We start from the raw sequence: 23675 nt of genomic DNA, 5'->3' as shown, positions 1-23675 counted from the left end.
CTTCACTACTGTCCACCACTGGACACAAATTAACGCAACTGAAGGTGAAGTCAAAAGTAACCTGGTAAACTGACATACCCTTGGCTGAACATGTTGCTCATTAGCTAATAATTCCATCATCCTTTTTTGAGTTGCTTTGTAGTTTAGTCAGTAGTTGCCAGTGCTGGAATAGTGACTTTTCCTGCATGAGTTTCCGCTGTTGATTTGGACTTTCCACCAAAGGGGTGTGCATGTACAGCTGCTCTTGTAGAACAGCCAATAGGAACGATTGGTGACTGAGATGACCTGTGATTGGTCAAAGTCTCCCGTCACAAGCCAAATTCCCTTAAGGCTGAAAACAGAGCTAAGAGAAGGTGCAGGAGTCCAGTTTTCTCTCAGGCTACTTTATTTACAATATGCTGAAAGGTTTTTATGGAATTATTGCTCAGTGATGCCAAAAATATGTTACCTACCCCGGCTTTAATGGGAAAAACTAAGCTGTCATTTTAACATACAAGAACATCCTTTCTTCTGGGAGCAGGGACTGTGTAGGTGTGTTCCTCTGACCATGCAGCTCACAATGTATGAACACTCCCAGAGTGTAACAATTATAAACCCAAAACTTGATGACTGCAACAATGTTGCAGTCGAACATGGGAAGCAGACAAAGAGGAAAAGAGTGTCATTTACATTTACAGGCAGGGAGTTGGACATTATAGACATTTTTTTATATTTGAGTACAGGGACATCATTTTGGAGAATCTAAGCCTCCTTCAGTGTATTGGACTCGCTAGTTCTCTTCTTCATATTTGTTCATTATTGGTAGCCAGGGTTACAGCTTCAGTGTCAGGATGCATGTTTATGGCTTGTAAAACTGATTTAAAGTTTTTTTTAGTGTGGCTAGAATTTAGAGTTTTGTTATTGTTGTTTTAAATGTAATACTCATAACTTCTGCAGTCTGACATGGAGAGCTGCAGCACCTCCTGACAGGATAATCCACCCTAAAACAGAATTTGGGTCAAGTTGTAATCCTATCTGCAAACTGGAGTTTTTTGTTTGCCTGTTAAGGGATTGTAGCAAACAATGTGAAAACATCCACTCACACCAGGGCTTATCAAAGTCCAGATCAAGGTCCACATCTGGACTGAACAGCAGTCCAATCTATCAATCCAGACCCAGCCCATACCTCCTGTTATGACACAGTTTATTATGAAGCCTAATGTTTTGAAGTAAATTTTCTGGTGGTCAATACATTGGGACTCATGCAAGAACATTTTCATATTCTTCTCTTACATTTCTATTACTTTTTGGTTTGAAGGGCTCGTACAAACACGCCAGGTCAGATTCAACAATAATAACACTCGTAACTTCAGAAAACCGTACATGATCCACCTGTTTGTATCTGAGTGCACATTCATGAGATTTGTAAATGAGCATAATTAACGCCCAAATAACATCCTATATGGTTATACTTCCTGCTCCATATGTCAGGAAGTGTTCATTCATGAAAATGGCTTCAAAGAGAATAAAGAAGAAATTAAGAGTTTGAAGTCTGGCATTCTGATTTCAGAGATCTATAGAGGAAAATCTGTCATTTTTACAGCATCAACAGTGGAGACCTGCAACAGCAGAGAAATGGGAAAAGTGAGTGTTGTTAATGCTGTGTTACCAGAGGGTCTGACTGTCACTGAAATAAAGAAGAATTTTCTGGATAGAAATGACTTAAGAGTCACAGTGGCAAGTGTCTGCAGCAAGAGGAGAGGGTTAACAGGAGACAGAGGACGGAATAAGTGAAGACATTCGCCTGGGCGTCATGAACCTGCATGTGCAGATATACAACCAAAACATGTGACAGCAGGTAATAATTGATCACTGAATGAATGATGAGAGACTTTATATGTAAATTTCCAATTAAATTATGATTTGAAATGTAGTCAAACAGGATAATGTTGACATAATTATGAAGTGTAATTTATTTTTCAAACTCAAAATGTCTTCAAACTAATGAACTGTACACTCACTAGTTAAAAACTTTGGTTTAGATAACAGCAGACTGATTGCACATGACTGTACAAAAGATCTGGACCGTTTTAAATTGTGTTTGTATTGGAAAGAAAATTCAAAATACAAGAAAATTGGTGAATGCCTGAAGTTCTCTTGCATCGTGCATGAGGCCCATTGTTAGTGATGTTGAACATACAGTTGAAGGGTTAGAAGGCTGTTTTAATGGGGCTTACCTCATATCATTGACAACGTTGTCATGGTGACATGAACTGTTGGACAGAGTGTTATGTGTTGTTCCTACAGGCTTCATGTCTTAATGTTCCACCAGAGAATTTACTATCAGCTCTTAAATCAGGCCAGTTTTCTCTGGTTTCTACAACTATAAAGTTGTAAAAATGTCTGAGTCAGAAATAACTGGACTGACTGTCTGACCATGTCTGCCTCTGTTTCGTGCCGTCCCATCATGTGGTGTTACTGACTTGTTGAATGTATGTTGCTCAAAAGTTTTAAGTGAATTGATTAAATGTTATTTTGTTGTTGCCAATCATTCCAGACCTCTGGCTTTTAATAAAAATCAGATGCAGAGCTTTGAGCAATAACTTGAAGAACCCTTGCTCTATACCTTGCAGTGGATATTCAAGGTCAACCATCAATGAGAAAGAAATCTAGCTTAGTATTTATTGTTAATTTGTTTTTAAAATTATCAGTCTATAAAATGTCAGATAAGATAGAAATGGCCACATGATTTCCCAGAGACAACGTGATGTTTTCAGAGACCTTGTTTTGTCAACATATTTAATTTATAGTGATGAATGATAGTGTCACATTTGAGAAGACAGAACCAGGGAAGATAAGAAACAGAAAATAACTGATTATATTGACTATTTGTGATTTTTTTTTTTTTTTGTCATGAACTAATTCTGACATCTTTTTCTTCCACTTTGATTTTGCCTTTTTGATCTGGTCACTTCTTTTTGAAAGTGGATGTATCCACGTTGGCTTGGAGACGTTACCAGCACGTCTGTTTTGGATCAGTGAAAACAGTGAATTGAGACTGTTTGTTGTTGAAACTATGTGTCCTGAATGAGTTGTTCACAAAACAGCATCTGTAGTCGTGGTGTCACTGTAAACATGACCTGCTCACCTCACAGCAAGAGGAGGGTTCAACTGAGCTGCTGCTGATAGACGTGGATCAAAGTGTAGGATTATGGGAAATGTCACCATTAAATGGATGCAGGACAGTTTTTGTGCTGTAACACTGAGGAGTTTTCATGTTATGAGTTTGGTGAAGTGATGTGGTTAACAACATTTTAGAAAAATGGATTAGTGTCTTTCTTTCTAATTTCCTCCCTCTTGAATAACATCGACCGGTTCTTAGTGAAAAGGAGGCCAAGAGGAAGGTTGGATTTTTCTTTTTATTTATTTTATTGTTTTTTTCAGCAGGCCATAGTTAAAAAAAGGAGCATACTCAACACATTTAAATACAGTTATAATATTGCATAGTAACATTTTGTGAAAGAAAATCAAAGAGTGAAGAGTCACCAATGCAAGTGGAAGAGAAAACGAGAAAAAAGGAATAAAAATAAATAAAATAAAATGGGCAATATAATATATACATTAAAAAAATCTCACAAATTGAACATAAGACACATATGAAACAAAATACACGTCAAGACCCACAGTACCACCTGACACTAGCTGCACCAGTGTTTCCCAAACTTCTTTCAAAGAATGACAAACCATCACAACCCAATCCCGAATAGTGTTACGTTTAACTAGGTGGAGGACCCAAACGCAGGCAACAGGAGGCAGATGGGAGAGTTCAAATGATATTTTAATAAAAAACAAAAGACCAAAAAGGCTTCCATAAATTCTGCAGGTGAAAGTCCATAATCCATGCAGGGAGAAGAAACCAAAATCCATACACTGGAAAACCAGAAAACATGAGGAAAAAACCGACCGGTGACGAGACAAGAGGAGTAAAATGAACCAACAAAGTAAGAGGACAAGACACAGGATTAAATACACTAGGGAGGGGGAAAAAAACGAGACACAGGTGAGGGCAGACAAGGACAGGTGAAGGTAATGACTAATCACAAAGGGAGGGAAAACAGACAAAGACAGGAAGTAAAGCCAGAACACATGAGGAAGGAACAGAAACTACCAAAATAAAACAGGAAATAAACCAACAAAATCCAACACTGTGACAAATAGACCTTATAAATAAATCTTGGTCAGACTTAATCTGTGCATAATTAAACGTTCCCCAGCATTTTTACTTTTACATTTCTACAGTATCATATCATCTTGACGAGAGCTGGAATGATTAATCGATTATTAAATTAAACAGCAACTATTGTCATAATCAGTTAATCAGTTTGAGTCATTTTTAAAGAAAAAAAAGTCTAAATTCTCTGATTTCAGCTTCTTAAATGTACATATTTTCTGGTTTCTTTACTCCTCTTTAACAATAAACTGAATATCTTTGAGTTGTGGACAAAAAACATTCATCTGTATTTTCTGATAATTTGTGGACCAAACAACTAATTCATTAGTGGAAAAATTATTGTCAGATCAGTATTTTTCACCATTTTTCACCAACAACTGATTGATCAATCATGAATATATTGAACAGGTTGATGAATAAAAATGCAATAAATGATTTACTGCTCTTGACGCATGTCATTGCAAACATACACAGATACTTTATAAATGAGTAATATATGTATTTATGCTGAGTTAATAAGACATCTCATTGGTTTTATTTCCTGTCATCAGGAAAATGATATAGAACATTTAAGACTACTGAATTATAAGAATATAATTTAGATGCTATTAAATTTCTTCCATGGGCTTTCATTTATTTGGCAACCCAAATAAAATCTCCTGTGACCAACATGTGTGTTCTGATCCAGTGTTTGGAAACGACAGAGCTACACAACCATCACAGTCAAATATGTAACTCATTATGTGGGAACATAAAGGGATAACTCACCTGAAAATGAAAATTCAGTCATTATCTACTCACCCTCATGCTGTTTGAAGGTCAGTCTATGTTTCACACAAATTGAGAATTTGTGTACGGTCTCCATCCCAAACTTTGTCCACTATTTCCATTTCCAGATCCTTGGCCAAAAGAGCTTTTACGGAGTAGAGAGAGCTACCAGCTCAACAATAAACTGAGCTGAGTGAGGGGCTTTCTATGACGAGGTGAGCCAGGGACTGAGGTGACCAAGGAGAGAGGGGGTGATAGCTGAAGCAGAGGAGGGGCTGAACAGAGCAGTGAGCTGGGAGAGCAGACAAGGGCCGAAGGCTGGTGGACCTGACACTGAAGAGGGAGACAATCGAGGCAGTAGGTCTGGAGTCAGGCTGAGGTTAACTGCATGCACGGGGAAACGGGTATCAGCCACAGGCAGAATACTGATGGAACTGTAACAAGAATCAAAGAGTGAAATCAGACAAACACTGACACAGACAGCCAGGAAGGGAGAAAGAGAGAGAGAGCGGCTGCAGGCTGGTCGAGACAGAAGTGGAGGGCAGGACTGGGCCTGCATGGAAAGCAGCTCTGTGGACTTGATCCAAGTGTTTCCAGTGAGTGGAGGTTTTATAACTCCTGGTGGTGGAGCATGACATCCAGCTCTGTCTGACATGTGAACCTGCACTGCTGCAACATTTAAAGTTACAAACTATGATTAAAGTTTTTAGTTTAGATTTAAGGAGACACATGCAAACTTGCACATACAGGTACAGTGATAACCACAGTGAAGGTTAGTACCAGTGGTGGGAAGAGTACTGGAAATCCTTTCTCAAGTACTGTTGCATCACTATAATAATATTACTCAGTTACAAGTAAAAATACTGGTGTTAGAAAAATACTCAAGTAAAAGTATAAAGTATTCTTCTCAAAAACTACTCAGAGTATTACTTTGAAACTGTTGCTGTTTAATCAGTCTCTCCAGGAAGTTGTGATGCAAAGTCACCCACTCTCAATGAAATGCATGACCTTTTCTGCAAATCCTTCATTCATTCATTTTCTGTAACCGCTTATTCCGTAAGGGTCGCGGGCTGCTGGAGCCTATCCCAGCTGACATTGGGCGAGAGGCGGGGTACACCCTGGACAAGCTGCCAGTTCATCACAGCTTTTCTGCAAATGTGACCAATCATCTTAGCATCCCACAAATTCCACCAATCATAGAAGCTCCCCACAGATGTCAAACATGTCAGTGTCAATGAACTAACTCAGTGTTTTATCATTTGTTATTTTTGTATTTTTAGTTTTTAATCTTGTCACAGGTATTGAAAAGAACACAAGGTTTGTCATTGTTATTGACACCAGCACTCTGTGCACTTTTGTATTTTATATATTTTTTTCAGAATTGTTTTGACCGAGTTTGATCTCCAAAAAGATTTTTGCTTCTACTTAGAACACTCAGAAGCGAATGTGGTTTTATTCTCCCTGAAACAGGTTGATTTTTTGTTGTTGCAATTTTCACTTTCCCCTGCAATTTGGAAACATGGATGTATATCAACCACAGCTAGCACCAATGTACCCTGGTGAATTGAAAATGAATTGAATAGGTACAAAACACAAAAAAGGGTGACAAAAAGTAAGACATAAAAAGCACACATATATATATATATATATTTTTATATATATATATATATATATATGTATATGTATGTATGTATATATGTATATATGTATGTATGTATGTATGTATGTATGTATATATATATATATATATATATATATATATATATATATATATATATATATATATATGTATATATATATATATATATATATATATATATATATATATATATATATATGTATATATATATATATATATATGTATATATATATATATATGTATATATATATGTATATATATATATATGTATATATGTATATATATATGTATATATGTATATATGTATATATATATGTATATATGTATATATGTATATATATATATATATATATATATATATATATATATATATATATATATATGTATATATATATATATATGTATATACACATATGTATATAATGCTAACACATAATGGGAATTACCATTAACGTGCTAACTGAAATTAGCATTGTGATCATGGTAAGATTTTCTAAACAAACTTCACTCATATTTGACTTCACATGATAAACATAAAAGGACACGTGTGGTCATACTGTCAGTCATATATTCCCTCTGTGACAACAAACTAACAGCTGCTGACTTAAACTCAGTCTGTTACTCTGGCTTCAACACTCCACACTGGTCAGCTACAGCAGCCTCAAAGGGTCAAAAGTGGCTTTAAATACAAGTTGGAGACATCTGAGCGGCAGTATACATGTATTTTTATTGTTCTGTTTTAATTAGGATTTTCTTAATACATAATCCCCATTTGATAACACCATTCGCTCATCTACAGACATGACTCAATGAGTCCATGCACATTTGTCAGGGACTCTTCACAACCCTTTGTAATACATTATTATTGGTATTGTTGTTGTTGCTGTTGTTGTTGTTATTGACAACTGGGGCTCAATATAGTAATAAAAAAGTCATATTGTGAACCAGGTCATCTCTGCAGTGCTACAGTACTTCATTATAAATCTGTTTTCTCACACATTTGTATGAACACACAGCTAGAGTAGTGTATTCAGAGACAACTCCACAACTGTGTTTTTGATTTCTGACAGGTGTTTCATATCAGTAGAGGTCATATCCAAATGTGATTGCTCTGCTTCGCTTGTGTGATGAGTTCCATAATGTTTGCAATGAAGAAACAGTTGAGGAAGTTTCTTTGAGCAGGTGGCAGAGTCATCAGCTGACAAAGTTCTGTATCACTCAAGTCTACTTTCCACTTCTTTTTAAATACAAGAAGTTATTTAAGGTAAAACCCTTACACTAGTTTTCCTTTTGATATTGAACCTGTGTGTAATGACAGCCTTATGCTCTTTTATAGTTACCTGGCTGACCAGTGCTGGAGTGGAGGCTGTATCTATCTGATATTGCTGCGGCGAGTCAAGCGAAAGGCTCCTCCCCCTCCAAGTGATGTCAATGGTGGTGTCATTACCCCTGTGAGCAGTGACAGCTGTGAGGACCAGCAGCGGGACAGAGCTGCATCTGAGCCCTTGGACAGTTTGGCAAACTGCAAACGCACACGCAAGTTTGGCGTCATATCGCGCTCGTCCTTTAACAGAGACAACAGGGATAGTACTGACTCTGAACTACAGAGCTGTTACAATGGACACAGCTCCTCTGCTCCTATGGAGCCAGGAGTTACTCCTCCAGCTGATGACTCAGGCTGCAGCCTGTCTCCACACACACCCACACACACCTTTCCTCAGGTGGGAAGTGTTCCACAGTGTCTTCACAGAGGAAGCAATGCCACCCTCCCTGCCAGGTGTCACAGTCAGCTGTTAGAGAGCAAAGTGGATTCTTTCAGCAGTGAAGCTTCAAGCCAGGTAAGACACACTGCTGACATACAGCGCTCAGTTTTCCATATTTTGGAAAATTAATTAATCACTATTTTCAAATGTATTTAGGCTAAAATCACTAAATTTCATGTTTTTGGAAATGGGACCTTTATTTTCCAATTTATACTCCCTGAGATACTGAATTTCACATTTTCCCATTTCTTGTTTTTTTTTTTTTTTTTTATTCCAACTTTTAAAGCATTTTCGAAACAATTATTTTGCTACTTTCTTTTACATTTTGCACTAAATTAAAAAGTGAAAAAAACAGAATAATAGTTATACGCAAATGTTTTGAATGCTGGAAATAAATCTTTGAATAATCAATGAGCTATTAAGATTTATAAACAAATAACAAACATCTTTTTCCTGTTTTCATCCGACCATCTTCCCTGTGGTTTCCCTACACCAGTCATTCCCAAACACTGGGTTGTGACCCAAAGGTGTGTCAGAGGAGACTGAATTTGGATCACCAAATAGATAAAAGACTATGGAAGAAATCAATCCCAAGATTTATTGATAAGGCCTGTTGTGAATTGGGTCACGATGGTTTTCTAAAAAGTCGGTCCCCACAAATAAAGTTTGGCACACACTGCCCTTCACTAACAATATCTTACTGACAATGGAAGCTAAGAAAACCATAAGAAGATGCCAGCAGTCTGACCAGAAACCGTGCAAACACGTTTACACAAATGAATAAATCAGTAATGCACATTTGAGAGTAAAATAAAGAATAATCAATATTTTACACCTTAAATTATTGATTGTCTGTAGAGTATAGGCCTCAAAACATAAGTATATCTATGAGTGATTGTCCCTGTTTTATATCCTTATCTGGACCATGTATCCTCCAGGATACACACATTCAGTGCCTCATTTTTTTTAAAGTTGTGAAACTATAATTCTTACTATTTCAAGAGCATATAAATCATCATTAAAAAAATACTATCTAAAAAATATCCCCCAAATTTTAATAAACATGAAAAAATAACTTAACTTACATCACGGCCAGTGTCTTTGTCTACGTATGCCACCATTTTGGATTTTTGATACAAATTCTGCATATTTTTGGCATAAAGTCACATGTCCTGAATACTTGACTCATCCCACCTTCAGTGTTTCTCATGTTATAAGGTTCACTTAAAGTGATAGTTCGCCTAAAAATGAAATTTCACTCAATATCTACTCACCCCTGTGCTGATGTGAGGATTGGTGAAGTTCACAAAACAGGAGCTTCAGTGGAAAACAGTGTTGCAGCCAAATCCAGTACAATTGAAGTGAACGTATGTATGTATGTATCTATAATAAATACGTTTTTTCCTCTCATCATCATCTTTTATTTATTTGGCAGCCCAAATAAAATCTCATGCAACCCAGTCTTTGGAATGACTATTAGCTTTAATTATGGTATGTGAAGCTTGGAGCACTTGCATTACAGCCATCCAGTCGGTGCAGCAGATGATGAATATCACTTTAATGAGCCCAAAACATTTCAGTAAAGGTTAGCGTGGAGCTCCTGAAACCAGATGACTTAAGGTGGAAAAATCACCAATGTGATCTGTTATCAGTCATATCAGTTTGTCACAAACAAAAGGAACATAATAATTTCAAAGTTTCAGATTTGAGTTCCCTGGTGCAGGTCCAGCAGCCAGGTGTTCAGCAGTCAGATATGTGTCCAGATGTTTCAGAGGATAAACAGTATTACTGGCCTGTAGACAACTGGTGTGAGGAAACCAGAGAGCGTGGTAGTGGGATAGTGGTTTAACATGTGGGTCAGAGGATTGAGACGGACAGCTGGCGTATTGTCCCAGCACATCAAAGGGATTGTAAATGGAGAATCATGTCTGTAGCCAGCATGTTGGTGCCCTACATGGAGATGACCTCTCTTATATAAACCCCTCCAGGCCCACAAGTCATTGAAATGGCTGATAAAGCTGTGAACAGTGTCAGTGCATGTTAAAAAAGGCTAAGCTCACACGCTCACACAAGCACCAACCAGCACAACGTGGGGGGTCTGTGTTGTCATCTCCAAGCTTACTTGCTCATATGGTTCATGTTTGTGCGTGTGCTGGTGCCATGCTAGCAGCTCTGTTAGGCAATGCTACATGTGGCTGTTTTGCTAAATGTTTTACCTGATGGTGCGCTAGATGAAAGAGTTTTCTTTCTTTCTTCTTTTCTGATCAGATTCAGGTCAGGAGGGTTTATCATCTTGGCACCACGCCATGACCACACTGCTCAACAAAAACTCAAAATTTCAGCAACTTTTCAGGTCTTTGAAGTTGATCTGACTAATTCTTTAGGAGTTCATTTAAGTACAGTCCCTGGAAATGGCAAAAACTGCACTAAAACTGCACAGTAATACAAAATGACAGACTTCCTGTTGGATTTCAGACTTGGGTCTGGTAGACTTTTTTGATAGTCCGGACATGACACATGCTGACCAATTTTGATACAAGTTGCTGAAACATACTGATGGCTACTTTGTTCAAATTTTCTAGAAGTTGCTGTTTTGCCACACCCACACACAAGACCCATAATATATTTGTGTTTCATGAGGTTTTTTAGACAATTTAAGCCCCTCAAAATGCAATACATTTTGTAGAAAAAGAAGGAATAGAATTCCTTGCATTAGCAAAGGGCCACCACACTGGCCGGTGCCCTAAAAGAAGAAACATGAGATCCAGACATGGGATCACCAAAGTTAGTTGGATTTATCCTACTCCTAATTTCTGTGTAAATTTTCATGGCATCCAATACTTGTTGAGATGAGGACTGACCACCTGACCGTTGCCATCCTGGTCAGTGTAGACTCAGTAATAATAAACTGAGACAGAGTGTTTGTTTCATTAGTATTTACCACATAATAGAGTTGTTCAAGAACTTCAAGCACACCTCAGCTATAATTATAATACTTGTGAGAGCATTTGAAGGCAACATTGGCTTATAGTTACAATGGTTCTGTGACTGAAATAGTATAAAATGATGAGGTAAATGTTGTATTTCTGACTCAACTGATAAATCAGTTCAACACAGCTTCCTATTCATGAGTTAAGAAATAACTTAATACAAAGTTTTAACTTTCCTGGAGTCCGCTTCAGTTGTTCATCAGTATCTACACAGGATGCGTGTGCGCACAGTAGTGACTTTAGGTCACCTTCATGTTGGCAGCACTCCCAGTCCAATTCACAATACAGACATTAAATGGAAGAAAATAGACTAGATCAGGTTACACATGTATTATGAGTGAAACAGACATTTGCATGCATGAGAATGAATGTCTTTAGAATAGTAACACCTGGTTTAGCTTAACAATGAGAGCTAAATACATGTTAAACCCATGTCCACATTTGTTTATAATAGGTTATAGCTTGCTACAGTGCCTTTATGACAGTTCCATGTCTGTGACTAAAGTTTACTCAAAAATTAAAATTCAGTCACTATCTACTCACCCTCATGCCACAAAACACTGCTGGAGTTTCACAGGAAAACAGTGTTGCAGAATCTCCCAAACAATGGAAGTGAATGGTGACCAGTTTTCAAACTTAAAAAAACACTGGAAAAAAAAAAAAAAGTCCCAGCATGCTATTTGAACACCATAGCACCACACAGACACACACACAATTCAGACAGTGTGCATGTAAATGATTCAGGTTAAAAACATGGTGTAAATAACATTTTTTAGTCAGCTTGGCATGTTGGGGCTTTTAGAGAATTGGAATGCACCGGAGGAGCAGTATGGAGGCACATAATATTTTTATTATGCTGTTTTTTTATGTTTGAAAACTGGTCATTATTCACCTCCACTGTTTGAGAGATTCTGCAGCGCTGTTTTCCTGTGAAACTCCAGCAGGGTTTTGTGGACTAAAAAACTAAAACTGACCGTCAATCAGCATGACAGTCTGTAGATAATGACTGAATTTTCATTTTTGGGTGAATTACCCCTTTAAGGCCTTATGACTTTTGTTGTAAGATATATTGCATCATGATGGCTTAGGCAAATTAAGTGCACCTCTGCTTAAATCCTCTTGACTGCTCTCTAATAACACTGGAATGTAAAAAAGAAATGTCATGTCAAGAGCAGACTCTATGCACAAGATTCTGAATTCAGTTTGAGTTTGCTGCCAATCAGTTGGTCCACATTTTTACTAAATCAGTATGGTCACCTGTTTCTTTTGTTTTTTCCTGTTTTTTTATTGGTCATATAAATTATATATTACTATGTCTAAACCCTGTGTAATATATTGTGTTTGTTTGTGCTCTTTTTCAGCCCAGAGAGGGCAGCCACATCTGGAAGATGCACATGGTGAAGGGTCAGGAGGGCCTGGGCATACAGATAACGGGGGGGCGGGGCTCCAAGCGCTCTCCTCATGGCATCATCATAGCTCATGTAGAGGAGGGCGGTGCCATTCACAGGTACGGTTAGTGCTAATAGAGTCAGGAAACAGTTTGTTTTTGTGGGTGTAGCTCATATTCCTTTAACTCTATCTGAACTCCCCAGTGAATGTTAAAAGTGCTGTCATTGTTTACAGTGTGTGAGGAGCTCCCTACAGTACGATAATAATCTGGTTTCTCACTGGTATATTTTCAAGCCTTTATTTACAAAAGACACAAAAAAGTCCTGCAGCTTTGTGCTCACACACTTCTAGCCACATATTGTGTTTACCAGTGTTGCATATGTTTTCTACATCTATCTATAACTGACAAAACCAGCGGTTCACATTTAGTTGTCTTACAGTATATCGACTCTATTTTTCCTCAACTAGGCTTATGTTTTCAGATGATTAGTTTTTCTGTTTTTGTTACTGTTCTTTTATGGATAGTGGGGCATTTCAAATGTGTTAACAGATTATAAATACAATTGTATGAAGTCAGTTCTTTATGTTTATGCAATATTTTAGTACTTAGGCCTCTACTACTCATTTAAATCAAACTAATTCAAAATATGTATTGTCCAGATCAAGGTGCAGGTTAGAATTTTCAAGACAGTTTTCCATTTTTGCATTCTAAAGAACTGAAGCCTTGGTGGAGGTTTCCCCTCTCTGAATGCTAGTGCCAGTGCTGTGTCACAGCTCAGACAGCTGAAGTGGAAGAGAATAATTCTTGCCTTAGTTTGTGTGTGTACATGTGTGTGTACATACAGTATGTTTAAATGTTGCAGTTTTTACAAAATTAGCATGTATATGCAGGTCTTTTAAACATGGGGTAACCCTCTTAAAATAGCCAACTGACTCTTCTCCCTGGTACCTGTGTTTCCTTTTTTTCCTGGTGTGCACTGGAAAGCTGAGACTGAACCCGTGTGTGTGTGGAAGACAGGAGAGAAAGAGGATTTTAGAAGTGTGTTCAGCTCTCAGTCCTTTTGTAACTTCTAACTGAATTTCTGTGGTTTGAAGTTTCATTTCTCTCCTGTATGACTGTTTGTACTTTCAGGTATCTGCTTTATTTTACTGCCTCATGCTGCTTTCAGCTGGAGTGATTGATGAAACAACAATTCCTGATATTGCTGCTTCATAATAAAAGTTTTTAGATGATAAAATAATGGGGGGCCTTTAATGTGAAGAATGTATAGAAAGTAAAATGTTTTTTTTTCTTTTATATATCTGCAATACTTTATTATCTTGTGTTATTTTATGTTTGTCATGTATGATGTATCTTGAAGCACACTGAGTTTACACTTGTGGTATGAAATGTGCTATATAAATAAAGTTGCCTTGACTTGACTTGATTATACACTGTTCAGCCACTCAACTAAATACAAGCGTGAATTAGCCAAATGGCCCATGTGGATGAAAAAGGAGGTAACAAGTGTCCATTGCCTCCACTGAAAAGGGGTGAAAATAGCGTGTCCACCCAGGTGATGTGTTTACATCGCTGCTGATCTGAGCTGGAGACGATCGATACCTGTGACTACTGCAGAGTCATTTGACTTTAGAGTCAATGCATATTGTACCCTTTCCAATTGAAGAAAAAAAGCCAGATATTTGGGGGAATTAGTGTGTTTTTTGTCTAGTGTAAAAGGGGCTTTTGTGTTTGAGCGTGCGTGTGTGTGTTTCAGGGACGGTCGTCTTCATGCTGGTGATGAGCTGCTGATGATTAATGGTCAGTCTCTGGTGGGTCTCACTCATCAGGAAGCTGTTTCTATTCTCCGCTCCACTACTGGGCTGGTCCAGCTGGTGGTGGCCAGCAGGGTAAAGGCACACACACACACACACACACACACACACACACACACACACACACACACACACACACACACACTTGACCATCTGTCCCTGCCAGGAAACACCCAGAATAGCTCCAGAATCAGCACACTGGACAGCAGTTAAGACAATAATCACACCTCATCATCTTAGAAAAAAGGGTGAAAAAAACACTTGTTGTACACAGTGTTGCAACTCTTTCATCTGCAGCAGGCTGTAAACTGTGTTTTTACTGTGGGAAGAAATTTAAGTCACTTCACTTTGGGTTTTTTTGGATGCATGTGGAAAGCCACAGAGTTAACTGAAAGAAAAGAAACCATAAAAATGAAAACAGTGAAAATCTAGCATTGGTTGCAACAAACCATAATATTCTTGCTGTTCCTGCAGGAGGAGTCAGATGTGGGTTTTGAACGCTTCCCATCCACCAGTCTGCCAGACCTGGTCAGCACCTGCAACTCCTTGTCCTCCTTGTCTGAGACTGCTCCCCCTCACTCACCACAGACCTCCAACTGCAGCACCAGCCTGCCCAACCCCTACCTGGTACACAAACAAAATATGTGCATTATGTTCTTGTGTCTGTGGGAGAATCTGACATAAGTCCTGTAATAATGGAAGTTGAATGTTATCAAATAAAAGGTATATTCATGAAAATGAATGAAATAGATATTGTTGTGTGTTTTAAATGTCTAACTAGATATTAGACAGTCTGTAGTTGTTTAAGAAGAGATTAACTGTGTGTTTTTGTCCTTCTAGTTGACTAACCTGGAGAAACTACAGGAACAAACTTCTGAAGAAGCACCCAAAGGATCCTGTGGCAGCCCCACACCCACAAAGCTCTACAGCCGATCCCAGGGTTAGTACTTCATAGAGACAGTTTTTACATTAGAAACAATGCATCTCTAAGCTGGGGTTGTGTCCAATCCACTGTCTCAAGTGTCAAATAGCACTACGTTCATCTATCAGCTAAATTGCACTTGTCCAAACATGTTTTAGCCACCAGAGTCAGAGAACAGAGATCTATTTAATCACTGGAGCATCAATCTGCAACAGGATGGCATTTTTTCTTCAGCGTCCGGCTGTTAGAACTGCACTGAGGAGTATCTGCCAGCTGATTTGGACTGAGAAAGTCACTGAATGTGTGTTTGTGACTGACTGTTAGGGTGGGTGGAAGACAGCCGTTGTTGTTTGGAGTCAGCTTGTAGGGCTTCTATTAGGGGACTATGCCTCTGTTGCAGCATCAAGCCATAGTTCAGGTCTGCCCAAATCATCTGGAACACAGAAATCATGAACAACAGTTTATCCCCAGTTCTGTACTACATAGTTCTCAGTATTTTCACGTTTTCAGCAGCCATTTTCTAACATATATAATGTGTTTAGAAGAAAACTCTGAATTTACTTTCCACAGACTTCAAGTGTTGTGCAGGGGAGACTTGGAGGGTGAAGGACCTGTCCTTAAAGGGGTGGCTCAGAATATAGGGCAGGTCGTCCACTAATCATGTTGGTAGTTTGATCCTCACCTCCCTCAGTCTGCATGTCAAAGTGTCCGTGGGCAAGATACTGAACCCCACATTTCTCCCGCCATCCATGTGTGAGTGTTTGTGTGAATGCATAGACTAGCTCCCGATGAGCAGGTTGTTATCATGACATTAGTGTATGTGTGAATGCAGTAATGTAACAGTACTTTGAGTGGTTAGACCATGCAGTCCATTTACCTTGTAGATCAATACATGAGAAGTGATAAAGGTTCCTATTTCCATAATGGTGCAAGAAGTTCTCCTAAAGTGTGGTATTTTTCAGATCTTGGATTTCTGTAATTTTGTATTTTTCTCTTAGTACCATGTGCATTAAATCTAAAAGTTTATGCAAGAAGTATGTTTAAAGTAGCATGTGTAATTTCAAGTTACACATAAAAACAAGAGACACTGAAAAAGTGAAATCCCTTCTTCTGTTTGGAGAAATGAAATGATTGTTTTTGTTGGCTCAGGGGGAAGCAGCCGCCTGGAGTCAGTGGGTGAGGATGATGAGCTGTTTGTAGAGAACGGAATGAGCAGCTGTGAAGTGGTGGAGAAGCCTCCACCTGGCCAACGTAAACACTCCTTACCTCAACAGCTAGACACTGCTGGAGTAAGACAGGTCAGTGAACACCTCACCTCATTCTAAACTTGAAGCTGTGAAGACAACATGGACAGAACTGCCAGTCATTGGAGCCTCTTACTATGTATCCCAAATCAACATGAACCTACACAAGCAAGTACTAAACACTGTTTTTCTCAGGTGAATCACGTGTCCAAACTTAACCCACATGTGTGGTATTTGAATTGCCCCTGCCACACCACATGTACATGTGAAGCCTCTTAGTCTTTTTTCATCAACACACATGGTTTGCACATGTGGCATGCTTCAATATATCACATGCACATATGTTCATTGTGTACTTTTGGTACACATATGTACATGTACTTATAGATTTCAGTCACCAAACCTATATATAAATATGATATTTATAAAATATTCCTGAAATTACTGATGATATTTTTATGTGTTGATCTTATCTTATTGTGAGGACCAGACAAAATCTGATCCAGACCTGACCGAAGAAATGCCTGCAGTAATCCCAAACAGACAGAGTAGAAATTTGCTCTTTTCATGTCTTTGACTGATTTGAGTCAGGCCTGGAAACCAGCAGTAGATCGTTATCTATCTAATATAACAATGCCTGTTTCTCCAAAACATGTCTGGCATCCTGTAGGTTCATTAAATGATTGTATATTTCATTTTAAATGTAGATGCTTTTGTAATATAGAGTCACCTTGTAAAGTGTATGTGAAAATGCATGACAGACACATGTACACGTGGCCTATCATGTTGTTGTTATCACCCCCTTACACACACACACACACGGATGGATCAAAGCCTGTTCACTCACTCTGTCCTGACTGTCATGACAACAGCAAGGAGCGCTGCACTAATTGCTGTGTTAATTAGAGGTTAATTGAGGAAAGGGATAAAATAAGAGGAGGTAGCACTCAGAATCACAGCCTGTGTGTGTGGTTAATGTTCTCACAAACCCTACAGAGGGTTCAGTCATCAACATACACATTTTCCACCAGCAGCTACACAATCAAACCTTAAAGGACACACAAGAATAAACTACTGTCAGAAACAACCATCACAGTAAACTGCTTACTTATTTTTTTAATGACATTGTTAGTTACATAATTAATGTTGTCTGAAAACAAAACAACAACAGATGATAATTATTCTAGGAAAGTTGCAGTTAATTTATATATTGTTTAAAATGAAAATAGAGCACATGAAGAAATCTGTGCCCCTACCACCCTGATAGTGTGTTAGACCATGAACAGTTATCTACTATATTACATTAATTGTCTATATTCATTAAAACCGCAGGGGTGGAATCTGTTGCTTTTGACTTGGCTCATTCAGGACTCCAAAACAGTGTGTGTTTTTTTTCAGATGACAGAGATTCTTCTGGGCAAGCATTCATGTTTTTTCTTTTGTCATTGTGTACAGTAACATGATAAAACAGATAAAGCTTATAAAAATGCACAGGGAAGGGAGAACATTTCAATGAGGAATCAAGGGGAATCATAATTATATCTTTTGATCAGCTGGCACACTCTTGTTTTTTGAGTGCATCATTGTCCACAGAGCAATTCAAACAGAATAACAGGCTGTACACATTGCATACCAAGTCTCAAAATCACCCAAACTACAAAACTAACCGATGGAAGTGGCAGAAACACTTCACCAGAGCACACAGAAACAAAATATAACTCACCAAAAAGGTCTTGGTTTGTCTTTCCTCTGTTCCAACAATTAGCAGCTATTAGCAGCTGCAGCCTCGGGAGAGAAGCTCTGCTGCTCTGCTGATTTTCTGACAACTGTAGGTGGATACACACTTTTCTCTAACTGTGTGAAAATCTGATGTTTTAACATCACAGTAACCAAAGAAAGGCATTAAAATATGATTCTTACTCATGTAGACTGATATAGGAGTTTATTGTGGCGCACTGAACTGAAAAAAATAATAAATCGCCTAATATTCATATTGAGTGGCCAAATCTGATTCAACTTAAAAGACTCTTTGTCCCTGAAAAGCAGGAAACAGAAACAAAAAACAATGACAAGGTCATGAGTCAGGAGTGGATCGATGGAATGGTAGAATAAACTACCTGTGAGAATATGACAAAAAGTATACCTCTGGAGTCTACAGGTAGCCCAGCCAGCAGGATTGAGACAGAAAATACAGGGCTAAAGAAAGGACAACACACAGACACGTTATCCTAAAGTATGACAAAATAAGGCAAATGAGCCTTTAGAATAAAGTGGAACTCAGCAAAGAAAAATGTGATGACATTATAAATAACTAAGATGAATTTATCTGACTGTTTTTTGCTTTTTATATTCATCTCCTTTTAGGAATATCAGATCATTAAGAAATCAGCTCGCTCCCTGAGTACCATTCAAGTAGAGTCTCCATGGCGACTGGCACAGCCATCCATTATCTCCAGTATAGTGCTGATGAAAGGCCAGGGCAAGGTGAGTGGCCTCCTTTGACATGTATGCATGAATAAAGCTCAGAGAAAGTACTCATAATGTGTGTGTGTGAGCACACAGTAACACGTGCATGTGTGTGTGTTGGTTCTGATGCATCCTGACATAACTGACTCACTTTACAATTCTGGGTTTGTTTTTAAATCATTCTGCATATTGGTGAAAGGTTCATGTTGTCATGCCTTTAATCATGCACACTTAATGTTCCATATACAAAATGGTTGGTAACATCCTTTAAGGTTTCTTTGTGGCATTTTTGCCTTTATTAGATAGTGGACAGCATAGATGTAGTCAGGGACCATGAGAAGAGAGATATGGGTGTGAAAATAAAATAAAATAAAATAAAAGTCAAAACTGGTCACTTTGTGATTATTTGGTTTGCACCTAAATCGTTCAGATGTCAGGACACCCAATACTACAATTTCTTTTTAACTTTGCAATAAATTGAAAGTTTTCCATCTGTGTAACAGTCGGAAAAAAATGTTTATCAGGATCATGCACTCCAAACACGAGGTACATGAGGTACAATTATTGTGTGTCAGTTACGCTTGTAACATTACTGTCATGTCTCTCTTGAAAACATAACGTTAAATGCTGTTCTGTGTAGAACATGAGATAGTGGTGCACTTCAGCCTCTGGTGGCCAAAATGAGTTTTACAACCTACATTTTCTCTCCACCTGTTTTCACAGAAGAGAAAGAAATCACTTATTGAAATTATCCTAGCACAACTTTTTTGTGACTTCAAGTTCCTACACTGCAGTGATTTACAGTTTTTGCTTTACATAAAAGGTACAACGCATCAGCACAAAAGGAAAAGGAACATATGACAATGTAAGAAGTAATTTCTTTTTTCTGTGAAGTATTTTTATTACTAGAGATGTAGGTACAAATTCAGTATCCAAAATGTATAAATCTCTCTCTCTTTCATATTTTCAAATAAAGCCAAACAAAACAAACAAATCTAACAAAAACAGGAACAGGAAATAATAAAATAAATAAAAAATAAATGTAAAACCATGTATTTCTTTCATTAGAGGATAGTCATTTTACAGGTACAAACATATTAAGTCTCACAGGCCTGAGTGTTAAACAATGAAAATGTGTACAACACATGTAAAAAAGAGAACAAACCATCTGAAACCATGGAGATGTAGTTGTGTAATATCAAATTAGGCACAATATAGGTAAAACTGCATATGGGAAAATTATATGTTTCAACACCAAAGTCCCTGCTCCAAAGGCAGTGCAGACAGGTTTACAAAATAAGAAAGGAAAGGCTGCCATTTTGAGTAAAAATGTTCTTTCGATCCCCTCAATGTGTATTTATTTTTTTTCTAAGGTTAAATATGATATTAAATCTTTTATCCACCCAGAATGTGAAGGTGATGAAGGAGATCCTTCTGGAAGCCAGAAGAGTTGTGAATGCAATAACATCCTTTTGTTTAGTATTCAAGATTGAGAACAAATGATTCGCTACTCCAAAGACAGCAATTTGGTCTCAAAAATTAAAGACCAATAATTCTGAGAGAGCAGAGCATGAACAAAACAAATGCATCAGATCTTCAGGTGAATGAGAACAACAGTTACATCTTGAGTATAAGTAGAGTTCAGCTAGCCTGGACTTACTGTAATGCATTCTGTTTAAAACCTTAAAGTGAATGAGTTCTAGTCAAGTACATGGTGAATAGGAGCTGCCCAGTATGATTTGATTTTCTGAGTTGAATGATTTTCTAAGCTTAAGAGGCTCTCAAATAAGAATGATATTTAAACCTTTCTGAGCAGGGGGGTTAGAGTTTAACATATTTTCTTAGACAAGTTGTGGTGGAAGAGAAGAAAATGAGGGACATTGTGAATAAAATTACAAAATGTAATTTCAATACAATTAAGAGTTAAATAGAAAATAAAGAAATAACATAAAACAGCATCGTAAAGTTACAGTGCAGTTTAAGTTAATCAAAAGCCATAGATTTGGTTTCATGAAAGGTAGAGGAAAACAGTTCTTTTAAGTCGAGGCTGAAGACTTTTCTGAGAGTTGCAGCAGACTTGTAGTTAGACTTTGTTCCAAATGTGTGAAGCATAAAAACTTAATGCTGCCTTGCCTTTAGTTTTGACTTTGGGGGCAGAAAGCAGAGATGTCACAGACGACCTGAGAAGTCTGGAGACATCAGAAAAACAACATGAGTGCACAAGCTCTCTTCTGTTTTGTTTCACCACCATCAACCATCAAACAAAAATAATATTTTCAGAAAAACAAAATAAATGGGCACTGACTACTGTGTCTTTGCTGTCTTGTCTGACATTCATTGAGATGTAACTTTTACAGGGCCTAGGATTCAGTATTGTTGGCGGGCAGGACTCAGCTCGTGGTCAGATGGGGATTTTTGTCAAAACCATTTTCCCTCATGGAGCAGCAGCAGCTGATGGACGCCTGAAAGAGGGTAACAGTTCCTTTTCATTTCATTTGACTTAGCTGAGAGAGTACATAGGGAAGTGAACTGTGTAATATGAGAAAAACAATGATATACATTTACATCCACCTCAGTCTAACTGTATGCTTCTCTGTTCAGGAGATGAGATCCTGGAGGTGAACGGAGAGTCTCTCCAAGGACTCACACACCAACAGGCCATCCAGACCTTCAAGGTGGACTCGGTGTTCACAATGGCTTCTGTCTGACAGTGTTGTTAAAAGCAGTGATATCACACATGAAAGGCTGGAGAAATTCAGCTGTAGAGCATAGACTGTCAAACTTTTGCATTTTTTAAAATGTTTGTGACAAAAACTGTGTTTTCATTCAGACCATAGAATGTTTTTGACCAGTTTATCAGTGTCTTTTTGTCAGTGACTGTCATTTGTCTGTCAGTGTCACTGCCGCTAAGTAAACTGACTAAACCTCATTTATTTTTTTCCAACAGCAACTGAAAAAAGGTGTGGTGACTCTGACCATCCGAACTCGTCTGCGCAGTCCCAGCCTGACACCCTGTCCGACCCCTACCCTCCTCAGCCGCTCCAGCTCGCCAAACTCCAATACCAGTGGGGGGACGCCTGTCCCCACAGGGTTTGAAGAGGCTGAGAGCCGCAGAGGCCCTGGTCCTGGTCCAAAAGACTGCATCATCATGGAGGTCACACTTAATAAAGGTTAGCTGAGCTGATGGCTTGGTGATGGAACCATTTTCTCTTTACCAAACTACACCTGCCAACTTTATCACCATGCTAGCTCAGTTACAGCTCAGCAGAGGAGGATGCATTAATGTTTATATTCCATGCTGTCACAAGCCACTCATCCATAAGTAGATGCATACGCATTTGCATGCATACATAATCCCTGCAGTGATTCAGTTGGTGGGTGTAGCTCAGTAGAAAGAAAAATAGTTCCTACATGAATCTGCCCATGACAAGGTCTGTGGGTTATCTTGAGTGAGCTGGTCATGATTACTGGATATAGACATTGCTCTTGAGTTTTTCAAATTTATTTCTTTGGTACTTTGTAGACTTGGACCGTATATATCTCCTTATATTTCACCAGGGTATATGGTATATTATAAAAAGTTTATACTATGTACTCTGGAGTCAGAGTGTGCATCACTTGTGGCCCCTACTAATGAAAAGGAAAGGGAATAAGTGCCCTGCTTCCATAGATCCATGCTGGAGGATCCTATGACAATTGTTGCCATGATGGATTGCTACACATCAGTGGACTGGGTGGAGATGATGTGCAGGTGGCAGACTGGTAACTGGATAAAATCCCGGGGCTATCAAACCCTAAATACTCCCAAACAGGAACAGAAGCATATGTCGTTTTTTCTAGCCCTGTACATTATTGTCACCACTCGCACAATACATCACCTCAATACAGGATCTCTGTATCTGTTTGATAGCAAGAGGAGCTTCTGTATTTTGGACCGTATTGAAAATCATGCCTATCTGGGGATTTCTAAATACACCATGCCCATTCCATACAACCACTTAGGCTAAGGCTCCCCTTAAATGTTCATTTCCAGATGCCTTATGAAAAAAATGAGTTGCATAAAATGATCTTCAGGATTTCCTTTGGATGATGTCAGGGAAAACCCTTTGATCTTTGTTTGCATTCCCTTATGTGTTGCTAGCAGGTCCTTAGTAACAATTTTAAGGGGTTCAGTCTGTTAAAAGTGAAATGATTTGTGGAACATAAGACAAAGGGACAAACTAAAGTTTGAAACTTAATGCGGTTTATGGAAACAGGTACTGCTGATACCTTGACACTGTCCAAGCCAAGAGTTTTGAGCACCGCAAGCCACAAGAATGCTGTTTAGTTTTATTATATTGGAGAGAAGGCAGATATCTGTACAGCCAATATCTACAAATCTCTATCTAGGTGGATAAATAGCACAACAGGGAAGAAGACAAATATGTATTTTTGATTTTGGAGTAACATGTCCCTTCAAAACAGTGCTG

The 23675-nt window shown here is 38.2% G+C and overlaps 1 protein-coding gene across 3 annotated transcripts in view; it reads left to right on the top strand.

Annotated features, from left to right (window-relative positions):
- Positions 1-23675, top strand: part of pdzd2 (PDZ domain containing 2) — a 48034-nt gene that overhangs the window by 6159 nt on the left and 18200 nt on the right. For all 3 annotated transcript variants that reach the window (XM_084729354.1, XM_084729353.1, XM_084729355.1), the window contains exons 3-12: positions 7954-8455; positions 12732-12877; positions 14517-14649; positions 15049-15201; positions 15415-15514; positions 16646-16794; positions 19105-19224; positions 21564-21678; positions 21808-21881; positions 22154-22376. In XM_084729354.1, coding sequence (XP_084585480.1) covers positions 7954-8455; positions 12732-12877; positions 14517-14649; positions 15049-15201; positions 15415-15514; positions 16646-16794; positions 19105-19224; positions 21564-21678; positions 21808-21881; positions 22154-22376 — 1715 coding nt within the window. The remainder of the gene's footprint in view (positions 1-7953; positions 8456-12731; positions 12878-14516; positions 14650-15048; positions 15202-15414; positions 15515-16645; positions 16795-19104; positions 19225-21563; positions 21679-21807; positions 21882-22153; positions 22377-23675) is intronic.

Source organism: Lutjanus erythropterus, chromosome 10 (assembly GCF_056507025.1).
Source record: "Lutjanus erythropterus isolate fLutEry1 chromosome 10, fLutEry1.hap2, whole genome shotgun sequence".
NCBI lineage: Eukaryota > Metazoa > Chordata > Actinopteri > Lutjaniformes > Lutjanidae > Lutjanus > Lutjanus erythropterus.
Note: the sequence above shows the minus strand (reverse complement) of the source record. Positions and strands in the feature narration are given on the sequence as shown.